Raw genomic sequence first — 15,000 nt, 5'->3', positions numbered from 1 at the left:
AAGTTCAGAAGAGGGGCGACAGATCAAATAATTCGGTTTTGAAAATGAACATTTAACAATCAAATGATTTTTTACAGCAACACATTTGCTGCACACTGGTTTACTGAGTTCAGAAAACACTCTCAGTCACGGATTAATTCACTCAGGAGATTCTGTGTGGCGTCTTCAGCTTAGCTTTAGCCTTTTGTCCTCACACACGTATCGGCACTGAAGAGGCCGGGAATGAAATAACTGTGCAGAATAATAATGATCATGTCTGTTTGCTGGACTGTTGCTCTAGTGGAGCTGAAATATACACAGAAAGAGAGATATTTTAATCAGTCACATTTCCACAGCAAGGCAATTCAACATCCGTCTGTCTGGGACAAGTGTATTTAGTGAAGGGGCGAGTGAAAGAGAACGGCACTTGCCGGCCTGAGTAGCCTGATTAATGCCAATAACAGAAAATAACTAGGGAATCAGTACTATACGCGAGAATTACTCTGATTTAATACACTTAGTGTAAGAGGCAATTGATAGTGGACATAATAATATATAATGTATAATGTACTGACGATACAAGGTTGCGTTATTCGCAGCACACAAAAAACTCATAATAACATGATAATGTTAAGCAACCTCAAGAGTTGTTTTCCTGAAAACCATCACGACTGAAAATGTGACATATATTTCATACAGCAGTTCAATAAACAGTTCAAATTAAGCCGCTCATATTTTGGACCCAATATTGACTGTTTTTGTTCAGTTTCAGCAGTGAAAATAGTTCAGCAGAACCATCGCGCATCTCACAGCCACACTCATCCGTGTTTCATTACCGAATGATTCAGTGTTTTGAACGAATCGATTGAGTCAAAGATTCAATGACCCATTCATAAACAGCTGCCTCATTCCTTAATGAATCAGTCGTTTGAATGAATCGTTTGAATGAATGACTCACTCATTAAGACGGTCACTTGCCGCCTCCTACTGGCGGTTTAGTTTCATGTTTAAAAGTATAATAAAGTATAAGTATAATTTTATTGATCAAGTTTTAAGAATTTTAAATAAAAAAAATGCTCTCTGGGTAAATCTATGTAGATTTAAATATTTCAAAGCTGGTAAAACACTGATGAGAATAATAATTTTTTTTTCCAGACAAGTGAATGACTGATTTACTTGTCTGAAGGGAAAGTAGATGACAAGGTTAATGTCGAGCCCTGGTTTGACTAAAGCTGCGTATTTGTACGCAGAGGGTCGCACATGCGCATTGAATTTGTTTTACACTAATCGGAACAGCATGAAGGATAACATATTGTTGATGGGGATTTAAGACAGAAATCTAGGGTAAAAAAAAAACAATAAAAACAAAAATGTCTTCCCAGCAAGAACGTTCCCCTAACGTTTCTATATGGTTTCCAATTGGCTTTTGTTGAGGAACCAAATAAGAACGTTCTGGGAATGTTAGGGGAACGTTCTCCAAACCAACAGGGAATGCTCTTTCCTGCTTAACCAACAGAGAGCTTCAGGATGTCTGTTCAGTAATTTCCTATCTCAGTAATGACACACATCACAACGTTAATCCGATCCGTAAAGCTGCTGTGTTGTGAAATCCCATCACTCAACGCCACAGTATCTCATCACTCCATTCCTGAACACCGGGTTCGTTCACACACTGTCTGATGTAATTCCAGGTCTTTCAAGAACTTTTCAAGCACTGCTTTTTTGGTTTTCAAGGAACACAATCAGAGCTCTCACCTATCAAACAATATCTTTATTATCTTTCAACTACTAAAAAAATGGGTAAATAGATAAATAAAAATAAACTAATAAAACAAAATGGCTCACATAAAGTGCAGCAGATGCAATGACTGTGGTAACTTTAAACATTAAAAGGATACTATGACAAAGATATCGCTTTCCTTATTCAAAAATGATTTTTTTTCTCTCATGAATAAATGATTGACCTGAAGAATGAAAACTGCATCATATACTTGGATATTTATTTGAGCAATATCAAGCTCACAGCCATGAGAAACGGCTCTATATGTATATTGGACGGGCTGCAGCGTTGATTTTGTGGGAAAAGATGTCTCGCATATATTGTCTTTCAATAATTCATACACTTTTCAAGTACCTTTTCATAAATATGGCTGTTTTCAAGGGTTTTCCAGGAAGACTTCAATGTAAAAAAGTCAAATTCAAGCACTTCGAGCACTTAACGCACCATGTACTGTACGAACCCTGTAAACCGCACTATATTCACTATATCTGTCCATCAGGACTTCATTACCACACCACTCAAAGCCCAACAATCAGCTTCACAAAGACCAAACTGATCAGCACTCTTGACATTATTACTTCACAATCACACATATCGACACAGAGTCACTAACCCTGGATATTCACACCGCTGCATGAAAACCAAAGGTCTCTTTCATTATTACAAGTAACGCACCATCAATCATCCCTATTATCATCACTACATGTTGAAACAGTGATTGCTAATTCCTCACAGCTGTTCTGATGAAGACCTCATGCCTCTGAATCCTGAAGCGTTCCTGTAAACACACACGTGCATCTCTCTCTCCGATCCGTGCTTTAACACACGCTGATCAATACGAGAGGCAAACGCCTGCCTTCCAATGCTTTCATCAAACAGATGATGCACAAGTGACACTTACCACATCTGGACATCATTAACCAAAGCTAACAGGGATACAATTATTTGCATGTTGTAACTTGATCATCAGCGTGTGAACTGAACGGCACACTTAAACAGAAACGCACAAGAGAAGCATTATGATGACGGATTTCCTTTAAGGGTTTTCTGTGAGAACGGTGTGTGTTAGTTAATAACTAATGATCGTTGCAACAGAAGTGAATCAATCAAAACTAACTTTATCTGGACAATAACTTTATTCTAGATCTGCTGTAAAGCTAAAACAATCTCTGTTACTGTAATCTCCTAATATCTCTGTAAAGCTGCTGTGAAACATCTATATTGATAAATGAAGATGACTTGACTGGTTCTTGGGAACGCATGTCATCCAGGGATTAGAGAGCCGAGCTTATCCTAGATGAGCTGTGGTCAGACACCGTCATATATTAATGTGTGTGTGTGTGTGTGTAGCAGTGACAGCATGACTGGATTCAATCTCAAAGAAGATAAAACATTTATGATGCAACTGTTACAATAATATACGGTCACCAGCTGTTACAACAGGACAATTTACTAAAACTAAATGTATTAAATTGTAGATTTTAGGAATCTTGAGCAGGGGATCAAGGCAGAGCATGCTGGTATATCAGAACATCTACATCATTCTGTTGCCAATGATGGGCAAATTGGGCATTCAAATATTACATTTACATTCATGCATTTGGCAGACGCTTTTATCTTGCATTCATGACGCAGATTTGATTAGTTCCTGCAGGGAATCGAACCCATGACCTTGTGTTGCTAGCGGCATGATCTACTGTTTGAGCGAGGGGATTGTATGTGGTTGTGTGTTGTGATGTACCGCACAATACAGTTGTGTCCTATGCAACAAAACACCAGATCTGTGAACGGATCGGAGTGGACACACTGTAAAAAATGATTTTTGAAGCTAGAAACTAGAGTTGAATGATTAATCGTTAAAAGATGGCGATCTCGATTCAAACACTCACGCAATCTTTTTTCCAAATGATAGTGATTCGGCTCTATGTCTATTAAACCTTAGACGAGTGCGATCACAGCGAACACTCAGATCTGATCAGAGAGAGCAGTCGTCATGTGTAGATATGAAACCGCTTCACTAACAGTCTTTCAACATCAGTCTCATTATTTCTGTCAGATTATCACAGAAGCGCTGGATAAAAGCTTATAGTTCAGATATAAACACTGATGTCTACAGTAGTGATCAGATTAGAGGAAATCACCTTTAGAAAGTAATGTGACGCTTCAAATAAAGATTGTATCAGTAACATCAAGACAAGACTGTTAAAAATGTGTTTGTCATTGAATTATTCATTCAAGACATTTGTTCAAAAATGCTGATTCATCCAGTAATGAAACAAGTCTTTATGAGTAAGTCATTGAATCATTCATTCAAGAGATTTGTTCGAATACAATGTCAAATACACTGATTTATTCAGTAATGAAACAAGTGAAGTCTTTATGAGCGAGTCATCGAATCATTAATTCAAGAAATGTGTTCAAAAACACTGAATCATCCAGTAATGAAACAAGTGAAGTCTTTATGAGCGAGGCATCGAATCATTCATTCAAGAGATTTGTTCAAAAACACTGATTCATCCAGTAATGCACCTTTAGCAGTGAGTCATTGAATCGTTCACACAAGAGATTCGTTCAAAAACACTGAATCATCCAGTAATGAAACAAGTGAAGTCTTTATGAGTGAGTCATTGAATCGTTCACACAAGAGATTCGTTCAAAAACACTGAATCATCCAGTAATGAAACAAGTGAAGTCTTTATGAGCGAGTCATCGAATCATTCATTCAAGAGATTTGTTCAAAAACACTGATTCATCCAGTAATGCACCTTTAGCAGTGAGTCATTGAATCGTTCACACAAGAGATTCGTTCAAAAACGTTGATTCATCCAGTAATGGCACAAGTGAAGTCTTTATGAGTGAGTCAGGCTGCAATCACACACTTCCCTACTATATAGTAAGTGAAAAACAGTGTGTGACGATTCACAGTTCTCATTAAAGAGTAGGTGAAAGTCTCTGGATGACCTACTACTTCTGGTGAGATTCTGAAGTGTGCATCTGATGGACACTTTACTTATTATTATTTATGATGAATGACAGTGAAGCAACTCAACTGACACTGGTCACATGATAATGACTACATGGTGAACGTGGTAAATCCGGATTACATTCATACTACACACACTCATACCATACAGAATATTTATTTTTTAAATAGACCGCAGCAATTAACATTTTGACAAAGCCTAGTAAATGACTGCAAATTACATGTAAATAAACTGTGTGCTTAATAACTGGAGTATACTTTACATGAAAAAAACTATTTCAGTCTTTCTACTTCAAAACTTCACGTTTAATTAATGTTACTTGCCATTTCTTTATAATTATTTGTGAAACTTACAAGCAAATTCTGAGTGGAAATGGTTTCAAAATAAATAGGCCAAGTACACCATTTTGTTTTCCATTGTATGTTAGGAGAATGTGTTGCTTTCTATAAATATCTCCCCTGGAAATACTTCATCAGTGTGTAGCTGTAGGAAACGACTAATACGTTCATCTAATTCATTAGCCTCATTAGCGTGTGCCAGTCCAGATGATCATCTCACGACAGGAACATTACCTCGGAATAATGAGCTTCTGATGACTTTACACATCATATGGGCTGCTCGTCTGTCTATATTAATAATCAAAGCCTCATCTTTAGCTTTACATGACCATCACCACCGCATGACCCTAACAATTAAAGTAAATGCCCTCTTATGATTGGCTGACCTCTTCGCATGTGAAATGAGCAACTGACCACGCCCACATCAAGTTACTGAACAGATGTTGATATGTAACGTTAAGTATGGTGGTCATGTGTTATTAATGAGCAGGTGTCATAATTTCAGAATTTCTGAAGTAATCTATAGTCTATTCTCTAAAAGAGCAAGAACATGTCCGCTCTCAGTCTCCAGTGCAGATCTGCTGTGGCTTCTGCATCCAAACGCACACGCTTGCTGAGGCGATCGAGCGACTAATGTGTGTCAGTATTCTGGGCATTAGAAAGACACCTGAGGGCTAAAATTAGACCGAGCGCATTGATCAGAGCAGCAGGAGACTCTCACAGAGAGACTATCGATCGTAACTCGGAAACCGTATAGAAACCGTCTCCATTAACACACACACACAGACGGCTGACTGTGGCGAGTAAATAAAATGGACGGTTGGCCTGGAGTTTTATTAGGAACTAGTAAATAAATCATGCGCTAGTCTTTTCTTCCCTATTGTGTCGTGTATATCCGAGTGAAACGCTTCAGGAACTAGAACAAATGTGGGCGGGGCTTGATTGTGTCTGTGGGGAAGTGATTGGATGGTTGTGGTTTGCTATTGGTGGATCTCGTGTGATTGACAGGTTGCCCCGCCCTCGTCATCAGAGAAGAGAAGAGATGCTGCAAGAGGAACTTATTCTGATTCAAGATAACGAGACACATGAATTAAACACAATAATGATGTGCACGGAGAAAACATTTATAATAAACACTGCAATACTCATAAAAAATAAGAATTGTAATTGTTTACATGTGAACTAGAGAAAGTGGAGCAACCATGAGCGTAACTGTCCTTTGATGACATAAATAAAAAGAAAACTGACATACAGTATATGTCAGTAAGAACTTTTTTTTAAAGATTTATTTAGTAAATTTTCAGTCTCATCCACGAACCAGTTCGTAAGACATTAAACATAAATAAACAAGTGCGCAAGACATTACCGAATCTTATTGGGAAGGCCGTCGAATTCAAGCTTTCCATGCTTCGTTTTAACCCGTTTATCAGATTACCTCAGCTCTACACCACCCTTTATAATGAGCTCAATCTGATCGAGTCGTTCAGTCTGACTGAGCCTATGTAGACATAGATGTGAGTGACATAAGCAATTCATATCTACTATAGAGAACAAACGTGTGCGTTTCCTGAAGACTTCGACCTCAGTGGAAAATAAACCATCGGAAATAAATGTAGGAAAGTTATTATTCCTCACATTAACTCACCAGAACAAAATCACAGTGTCACTTTGTGTTTTTAGCCGTTTGACTGAAAGACAATAAAGACCACTGACTATAGGATAAAACTGACACAGTATACCACGGTAACCACAGCAGTTACTAACTATGGGATTCATTCAAGACTGATGCGAACACAACACGATCACAGTTCGACTGTAGTGACTGATATCTGGCACACACTCCATGCTCATCACGCCAGGCTTCTGTCAGAGATAATGAGTGCTTGAGGAGAACCAGCTTCAGATGAACTAGAGGATCAACACTGACCCCTGCTGTCGTCTGTGGGACATCACGCCCATGACCAGCTGACGGACACTGAAACCCTTCACAGCGAGTAGGATCCAGAGCGCTGTAGACAGCGACTAAAGGGTGCAAAGAATCTTAAATACAGAGAGAATAAAGAGAAGGGAAATATGATACTCCTTCATGCTTGCAGTCAACATTTCATCCTGGATGAGCGCAAACACAGTGTTTTAGACCAAACGAAGGGGAAAACTGAAAGAAATCTGCCAGTTCCCCCTGAAGCAAAACTGTCGCGTTCAGGTGAGAAAGATGTTGCCATAGTGATCCAGTTTTACCATAATGCTGTTCAAAGAGTGGATGAAGTATGATATAGTTATATTAACCCTAACCTTCCATGAACTGTTCTGTTAATAACCCTCTGCTGATCCGACAGTCCGTAAGCGGGAATACAAACATGAGGCTTTTACTGACAAATCAACGTGAATCACTCGGTCCAGGTAACACACAGAAAGAGGAAACACTGTTCATTTACATATAGAGGTCATCGGTTTTGCCGATATATCGGTACCGATAGTTGATTGGTGGAACTATCGTTATCTGCAAAAATCCACACTGATATTTTTTCCGGGTTGCGTCCGTTGCTGGATCGGCTGAGAAGAGTGCGCTGGCATTACACAGAGCGAGAGCGCCCTCTAGAGGCGGAATAACAACTATCACTGGCTGAGTTGTTAACGTTAACACGTAAGGCTGCGCGCTACACGGAGAGAGCCGACATTTAAAACAAAGACAGCGAAACGGTGTGAATACAGAACACTAAAGTACATATTGCCATGTCATTATAAAGTAATTCATTTGTTAATTTCTAACATTAGTAGTGGCTACCTCAAGCGTTTATAGAAATAGACCTGACCCAAATGTTTTATGTCGCAATTGTTACCATCTATTTGCATTAGTTTATATCCAGCTGGTCACTTTCATACATTCATTAGCCGGCGAAGTTTAATATTTAAAGCTAGTGGCGTGATTGCTTTCTCGACACTGATATGTTCATGCAGTCGACAGAAACAGAGACAAATCAGAAACGCATTCGATTTCAGTTCCTTTTTTATCACTACAATACATATTGTTATTTTGATTAGATAATCATCAAGTGTTCTAAAATAGAAGCAAATAAAGAGAGACTGTACATGTACTATAGGTCTACGTTTATGTAATTTTAATGCTCTGGGCTTTTGAGATATTTAAATATGGCCATCTTTCAGCACGACTCTTAAACGTACATTATGGAATTTTTTTGTCCACTAGGGGTCGCTAACGTCTTACAATAACAAAGGCGTAGTTTGATGACGCAACACATGCTAAGAATTATGGTTCTTGTCATCAACGTCAAGCCGGCCGATCTAATAATGTTTATGGATGACTGAATACATCGATGCTTTTATCATGACTGTGATATGAAGCAGTTCGGGATTGCTAAGAGACAGCTATCAGCTCCAAACGCGACGCGAACTCCCGCGGATATAAAAGGAATATGGACATTTCATTCAACCGAACTAACGTTACACGCGAGTGCAGAATTACTACCCACAGGTCAGTTTATTAGACAAATTAAACTTGTGAGGTAACGCAGCGCTGTTTCACTTGGTCTAACATTACACTAGCACACTAAACTGCATTTCAATGTGTTGAAATTTATGTGTTAGTTTGTTGTTCATCTGTATGAGACTAGCAGTAAGCTACATCAACATGAGAATAACATACAGATCATATTCTGACATTTTATCATTGTTGAACTATATAACATTGGTTAGTTTTATGTAAATGTGCTCACCTGTTTAATAAAGTACATGTAGGAGCGGTGGAAGTCTCGGACGTGGAGCTCTCGTTTATAAACTGTCTATGGGAGCTCTCGGCATCTCGAAAACACCGCGCTGATATTGATTCTCGTTTTAGTTATCCTTTTTTATCCAAAGTCTGCTTGCCATGGTCCATAATGTTTGAACGAAACAACATTGCGAACTCCACAGTTGTCTGCGTCTGTCGCTTTGGTTAATCAGAGGGCTCTGCTCATAGCTCTGGTTACCATGGCAGCACGAGCGGAAACCAGGGACAACGCGGATATGACGCCATTGACTGCGACAAAACGGAAATAAAGACACGGTCCGTGTCTTCGAATTAAAATATTAATTTCTCTGGATTTAGAAGTTAATTGGAACTGTCGGGATAATGTAAATACACAACTTTAAAAAATATATAACATAGATATAGTGATTTTTTATATTTTTAAAGCAAAAAAAAATACATATTGTGCCTTTAAAGAAACACATATTTGACCTGTAATATATTAATGTTTAAATTATTTTCTGAGTTCATTCAACTTCTCGTTTTAATATATTCATAATTTATATATTTATTTCATTCAGCACATTTCAGTTCAGCACTGTTTTACTTGGAGTGTTATGTTTGTTTTTAATCCCAGTATAAATTTGAAAAAATATCGGTTATCGGTACGGTCAAACTTAAATATCGGTCTCGGTAAAATCCACTATCGGTCGACCTCTGCTACTAACAACACACAGCAGGTTTGAGTACTGTGGTTTATAATATTATCTGAACCCATCACACAGTGCCAGCCTGGAATTAAAGATCTAGAGTTTGGAGATGACCTGCAAACCTGAGCCCAAATCACAAGCCAGAAGATGATGATGAGGATGATGATGTCAAAGACCCATCCAGTCCAGAAGCACTGCTTCACACCAGACTGATGCACAGCCGCATCTTCATCACACACACACACACACACACACACACACTTTCCTCCAGAGCAGGTTTACTCACTGAACGTGACGCTCTTCTCGCGGTGGTAGTATCCATCTGAGGTCTTTTTCTTGAGCATGGAGCACAGGTCCACTCTACACACACACTCGTCTCCGAACACACGGCTCTCGAAGTCGGAGAACAGAGCCGGATCCAGCTTCTTAACGCCCTGCGAAGACACACACACACGTCACACAGTGAGTCCAGAGCAAGCAGAAGGACACACACAAGAGACAGTCCAGTGGGGCTGGAAGTGTCTGTCGGGGCCGATAACCTCGAGAGGAAGCCTGAGCTGTGGGAAGATTACACACACACACACACACACACACCTCCCTATCTGTGTCCTCCACATGGAGAAGAAGCATCAGTCCGTCTGTCACGTACACACTACACACACCGCTCAGCGGATGTGGAGAGAGTCTTCATGAGCTCTGGGAGTGGAAGCACTCGAGTTAAAGCGGTGTAATGTGTGTTTGATCTGATTGTGTGTGAGTGATGAGCGGAACAGGAGATCTGGCGTCAGTCTCGCCCCCGCTTCATCCTCACCACACCATCAGACTACAGCACTTTAGGCTTTTTCATGTTTTTGAAACAAGGCTGCATTTCTTTAATCAAAACTTGTTAAACATTATTTCAGCACTATTATGCTCTTGTTTTGTTTTCTCCTACAATAGGTTTACATGCATCCAAGGTCAAAAACACTAACTCTTTCCTCGCCATCGACACAAATGTCAAAAATTTTAGAAAATTATTAGGGCTGGACCCGAATATTCGAATATTCGTTCGGTGGGTTGGTATTCGATTTGAAAATTTGACAATCGAATATTTGTTTGTTTGTTTTTTTGTGCACCCCTCAAAACGGTTCTCATTCACGCTTGAATATGTTTTACACTATAAAATCTGGCGAAATACAATGCTCTTTTTTACAATGATCTTATATAGTCTAGCCATTTTTAATAGGATGGACAGTTGAAGGAACCCAACCTCGTTATACTTGTATCTTTTTAGTAAACTCTGTGTACACAAACCCTGTTCTCAGTGCTGGAGTTCATGTGTAGAGCCGCTGGTGACACTTCAGCACAGTTTCATGTTGTGTCGAGCCTTCTTAGTGTTTTAGAAATAGCCATTTTGATGCTATCACTGTAGTGCTATCTCCCATTCACAAGGCATTTTGACCAAAAATGAAAATACAGTCAATCTTAAAAGTGGCGTTTTCATTCTAATTATGCTTTTCCTCGAAAGTCTGACTCGGGTAGATTAACAAAAAGAGCCTAGGTTCAATTTTGGCGAGAGTGACCCTTTAATTGCTTCTCTTGCTCTCCTCATTTGTAAGTCGCTTTGGTTAAAAGCATCTGCTAAATGATTAAATGTAGATGTAAACCAGTAACCTGACAACCGCGTTTACATAACTTTATTAATAAATCAGGCCATGCCCCGTGTGACATCAAAACATAATCATCTGCGTATCTGACTCAGAGTATTTCATTTGTTATGTCAGTTATTAAGCATAATCAGCCTTAGAGCGTGCATGTAAACGCAATCTGACCTTTGCAGACCTTTTACATTCACACACAGCTGTATTACACACTGCATGAACAGAGACAACAGAGGCACTTTAAATCAGCTGTTCTCTATGTGAATATACAGTAAAGTGTAATTTATTCCTGTGATCAAAGCTGAATGTTCAGCATCATTACTCCAGTCTTCAGTGTCACATGATCCTGCAGAAATCATGAATAATATGATGATTTGATGCTCAAGAAACATTTATGATTATTATGAAAACAAGAAAACATTTTATTGATACATTTAATGAATTTGATGAATAGAAAGTTCAAAAGAACAGCATTATAAATGTATTACCGTCAATTAATTGCGTCCATAGCCAAAAACTATTAATTTCTATAAAAGTAAATTAAAGTCTTATTGACCCCAAACTTTTGAACGGTTCTGTATAATTAATAGCTTTCAAAATGGGCACGTCAGACGCGTTTTCACTAATAAAAGCTGATTTATTTATTTTTTTGCATGAATTATACACACACTTACATAACTGCGACTGCACAGATGAATAATTAATCATGATTTCCAAAAATAAATTACAATTATCTACTGATCACTGTTGTCATTGACTCAATGCTGTGTTACAGTAAATGTATTCTGCACACACACACACACACACACACACACACACACACACACACACACACACACACACACACACACACACACACACACACACACACACACGCGCAAGCGCTTCTTACCTGCTTGCGTAGTTTGGGAGCTCGTGAGAGTTTGAGAAACGTCAGATGAGGTTTGAAGGCTTTGTCATCTCCAGACACGATGCCTCTCTCCTCAAACGCCTTCCTCACACTCTCTGGGTGGAGAGAAACAACACACACACAGCCTCAGAGACACAGATGCATCCTGGGATAGTCTATTTGCAGCCTCCCGAGGTCTCACCGTCCTCAATGTAAGACAAGACACAATCAATACAGAGAGGGCGAGAAAGAGCGAGAGGACATTAGCAGCCTGAGCTCTCAGTGCCTTGTGCATCGAAACCTTGAGCGTGTTCTCACTCCACTTCCTGCAGGGATCCGGAATACTGTGCTCATATACACCATCAGCGAATATTAGAGGCTTTTTTACATATCAATCTGATTACGCCAATACTGGAAGCAGTAAAACCTCAAATCTGGCCTCAACTCTGGGTTTATTTTGGTACAATGGATGATTATGTTCGACTGAAGGGACCATCAAACACATCCACACACCAGATGTAGATTTACACTCTCATTCTTTTCTTTATTGGGTGTAATAGAATAGGTTAACATGCTTTAATGCCAATCAGTACATTATAGACCCCTTTTCAGTTGGTAAACATGGTGACGTTTTTTGTGGGCGGAGCTTAGGTGGAGGCAGAACGATCCCTCACGCTTCACTAACGCTAGTGTGCAAGTTTTGTTAGCTTGTTTTTTGACAATGACTGGAGAAAATCCGATTTTATCTTAATGTGCAAGGTCACTCACTGTCCAGGACCGCGATTGTTATTTGCAAAAGTTAATTTTAACGGACCCAGATTGGCAGACCCGTACACGCTCAGTCAATGGACGATCTGACAGGATTAGCGTTAACGCTTCCTCCGGTTGAGTGGCCTGCTCTACACCGACCCGATAGAGAAACCGAGGGTAAAGAGAAACTGAGGGCATATACATCTTTAGATGCCTATAACTGTACTAAATGGACTTGTGTGGTATCCTACGATCCGCAGTTCTGCAGAGCCAGCGTCACGGCCAGACCGAAGACGACAATGTAAAGAGTGACTTACAGTGCAATTTTAATGATGTGAATATTTTCTAGAAATAAAAATTCCAGATACAGCATACTCATTTTTTAACTATGTATTTGATTACCCTTTCTTACCAGGTTCTTCAAAAAGTCTAATCACAATCAATCAAAACAATGTATACAATCATAGATGATTCACAAATAATCACAATAATTTAGAAAACATTATGCGATAAAATGTAAAATTGAAGGCTGTACTCCGTCGATTCTTGCACCCAACAACACAACAAGATGACATTTAATAACAATAATAATCATTTAAGCTCCTTATTATGTAGCCGAATCTGTGCTGGTTTGTGTTGGCCGCCTCCAGCTAGCGCCGTGACGTAACTGTGACGTCGGCTCGACATCGGTCTATTTCAGCTCCTCTATTCCGCACTGATTTCCACAAAGCCCCGCCTTCTGAAGAGCTCAGAGTGCTCTGATTGGCCAGCTGACCCAGTGTGCTGTGATTGGCCAAACACCTCAAGCTTGGTCTGAAACGTTACATCCCTTACCATAATCGTAAGCTTCAGTCGTTGGTTTCACCGTATCAGTTCGAACCCGAGTCGGATTGTAAATGTGGATGATCAAGCAGATCATTTATGGAAGGCCAAAATGGCCAAAACGTGTGAAACTGTCGTGTAAACGCCCTTTTGGCCTACCATAAACGAAACACGTACGTGTTTACACGACAGTTTCACACGTTTGAGCCCTTCCATAATCGTTCGTAACCAACATCGGAACGCCACGCCACGACGACCGCATTATAATTCACTGAAACACCTTCTCTCTTTGCATGTGTCTTTGAGCGGCGTTATGCTAATATTTTACATTGTGACGTGAGGAAGCAATATCTGGAATATCTGAATAATCTATCAATCAAAGCTCATTCTGCACAAAAGACAGTTTTGGACTCTACTGACTCCCACTGTATGGACAAAAACAATGAGTGTCGAGTCTCTCAAAATATCTTCTCTTATGTTTCGCAGAAGAACGCAAGTCATGTTTAAGGAACATTAAGGAAGGTAAATGATGATAGAATGATCATTTCTGGGTAAAAAATTCCCTTTAAACTACATTACATATACAGGGAAAAATCTGAAAGCTGTCCGTCATTTTGACAGATTACAGTGAGAGTGATGTACTGCACCTTGTAACTGTAGTTCTCACCACTGTCCACTTGGTGGCGAGAGCGCTCTAGCTGACTATGAGTTAACGGTCAACCAATGTGACATTGTTTACAACTGTCTTTCTGCCGTTGAAACACTGATTGAGCGCATTTATCAGTGAAATAATAAAGCACAGCTTTTAAACTACTGAACGAATGGTGTGTGTTTATTTGTGAAGGAGAGCAGAGGATGAGGAGTGAGGAAGAGAGATGTACCTGCGATGAGCGCGAGTGTGTTCAGATGCTCTCCTTCTGCGATCTGGACAAACGCCACTTCCTGTTTAAAGTGTCCGACTCCACAGAAGGGCAGGATCAGCCTGTGTCCCGCCAGCAGTGTGTTCAGAGGAGACTCCAGCGCTGAGAGTGTGGACGCGGCACTGCACACACACACACACACACACACACACACACACAATAAACAGAGAAGGCATGTCATAATCACTGCTGTGGTCTGGGATGAATGCGCATGTCGCTCTGACAGATCTCACATGTGGCCTTCAAACACAATAACATGTCTGTGGTTTGGACGACTCTTCACGGAGCAGCTGATGCTCTGGGTTATGTTAACTGGGGTCAGGCCAGGGTCAGGCCGGGTTGTTGGAGAATTTTCCCTTGATTCATGTCTAAGTATGATGTAATGAAAATGACAAGCATGAAAAAATAGTTCTGAAAAAGGATGAGAGAATGGAAAATAACCA

General features: G+C 39.8%; 1 protein-coding gene across 4 annotated transcripts in view; it reads right to left on the bottom strand.

The window, feature by feature from the left end:
* The window catches only part of akap7 (A-kinase anchoring protein 7), a 43,991-nt gene that overhangs the window by 18,275 nt on the left and 10,716 nt on the right, over positions 1-15,000 (bottom strand). For 3 of the 4 annotated variants that reach the window (XM_081377973.1, XM_081377974.1, XM_081377975.1), the window contains exons 5-7: positions 14,519-14,679; positions 12,069-12,181; positions 9,823-9,970 (exon numbers count right to left, since the gene is read on the bottom strand). In XM_081377973.1, coding sequence (XP_081234099.1) covers positions 9,823-9,970; positions 12,069-12,181; positions 14,519-14,679 — 422 coding nt within the window. Of the gene's footprint in view, positions 286-9,822; positions 9,971-12,068; positions 12,182-14,518; positions 14,680-15,000 lie in introns of all 4 variants that reach the window. The other variant, XM_081377976.1, reaches the window with a different exon arrangement.

The sequence above is a fragment of the Scardinius erythrophthalmus genome, assembly GCF_964197995.2.
Source record: "Scardinius erythrophthalmus genome assembly, chromosome: 11".
Taxonomy (NCBI): domain Eukaryota; kingdom Metazoa; phylum Chordata; class Actinopteri; order Cypriniformes; family Leuciscidae; genus Scardinius; species Scardinius erythrophthalmus.
This window is presented reverse-complemented; position numbering and strand designations above follow the sequence as displayed.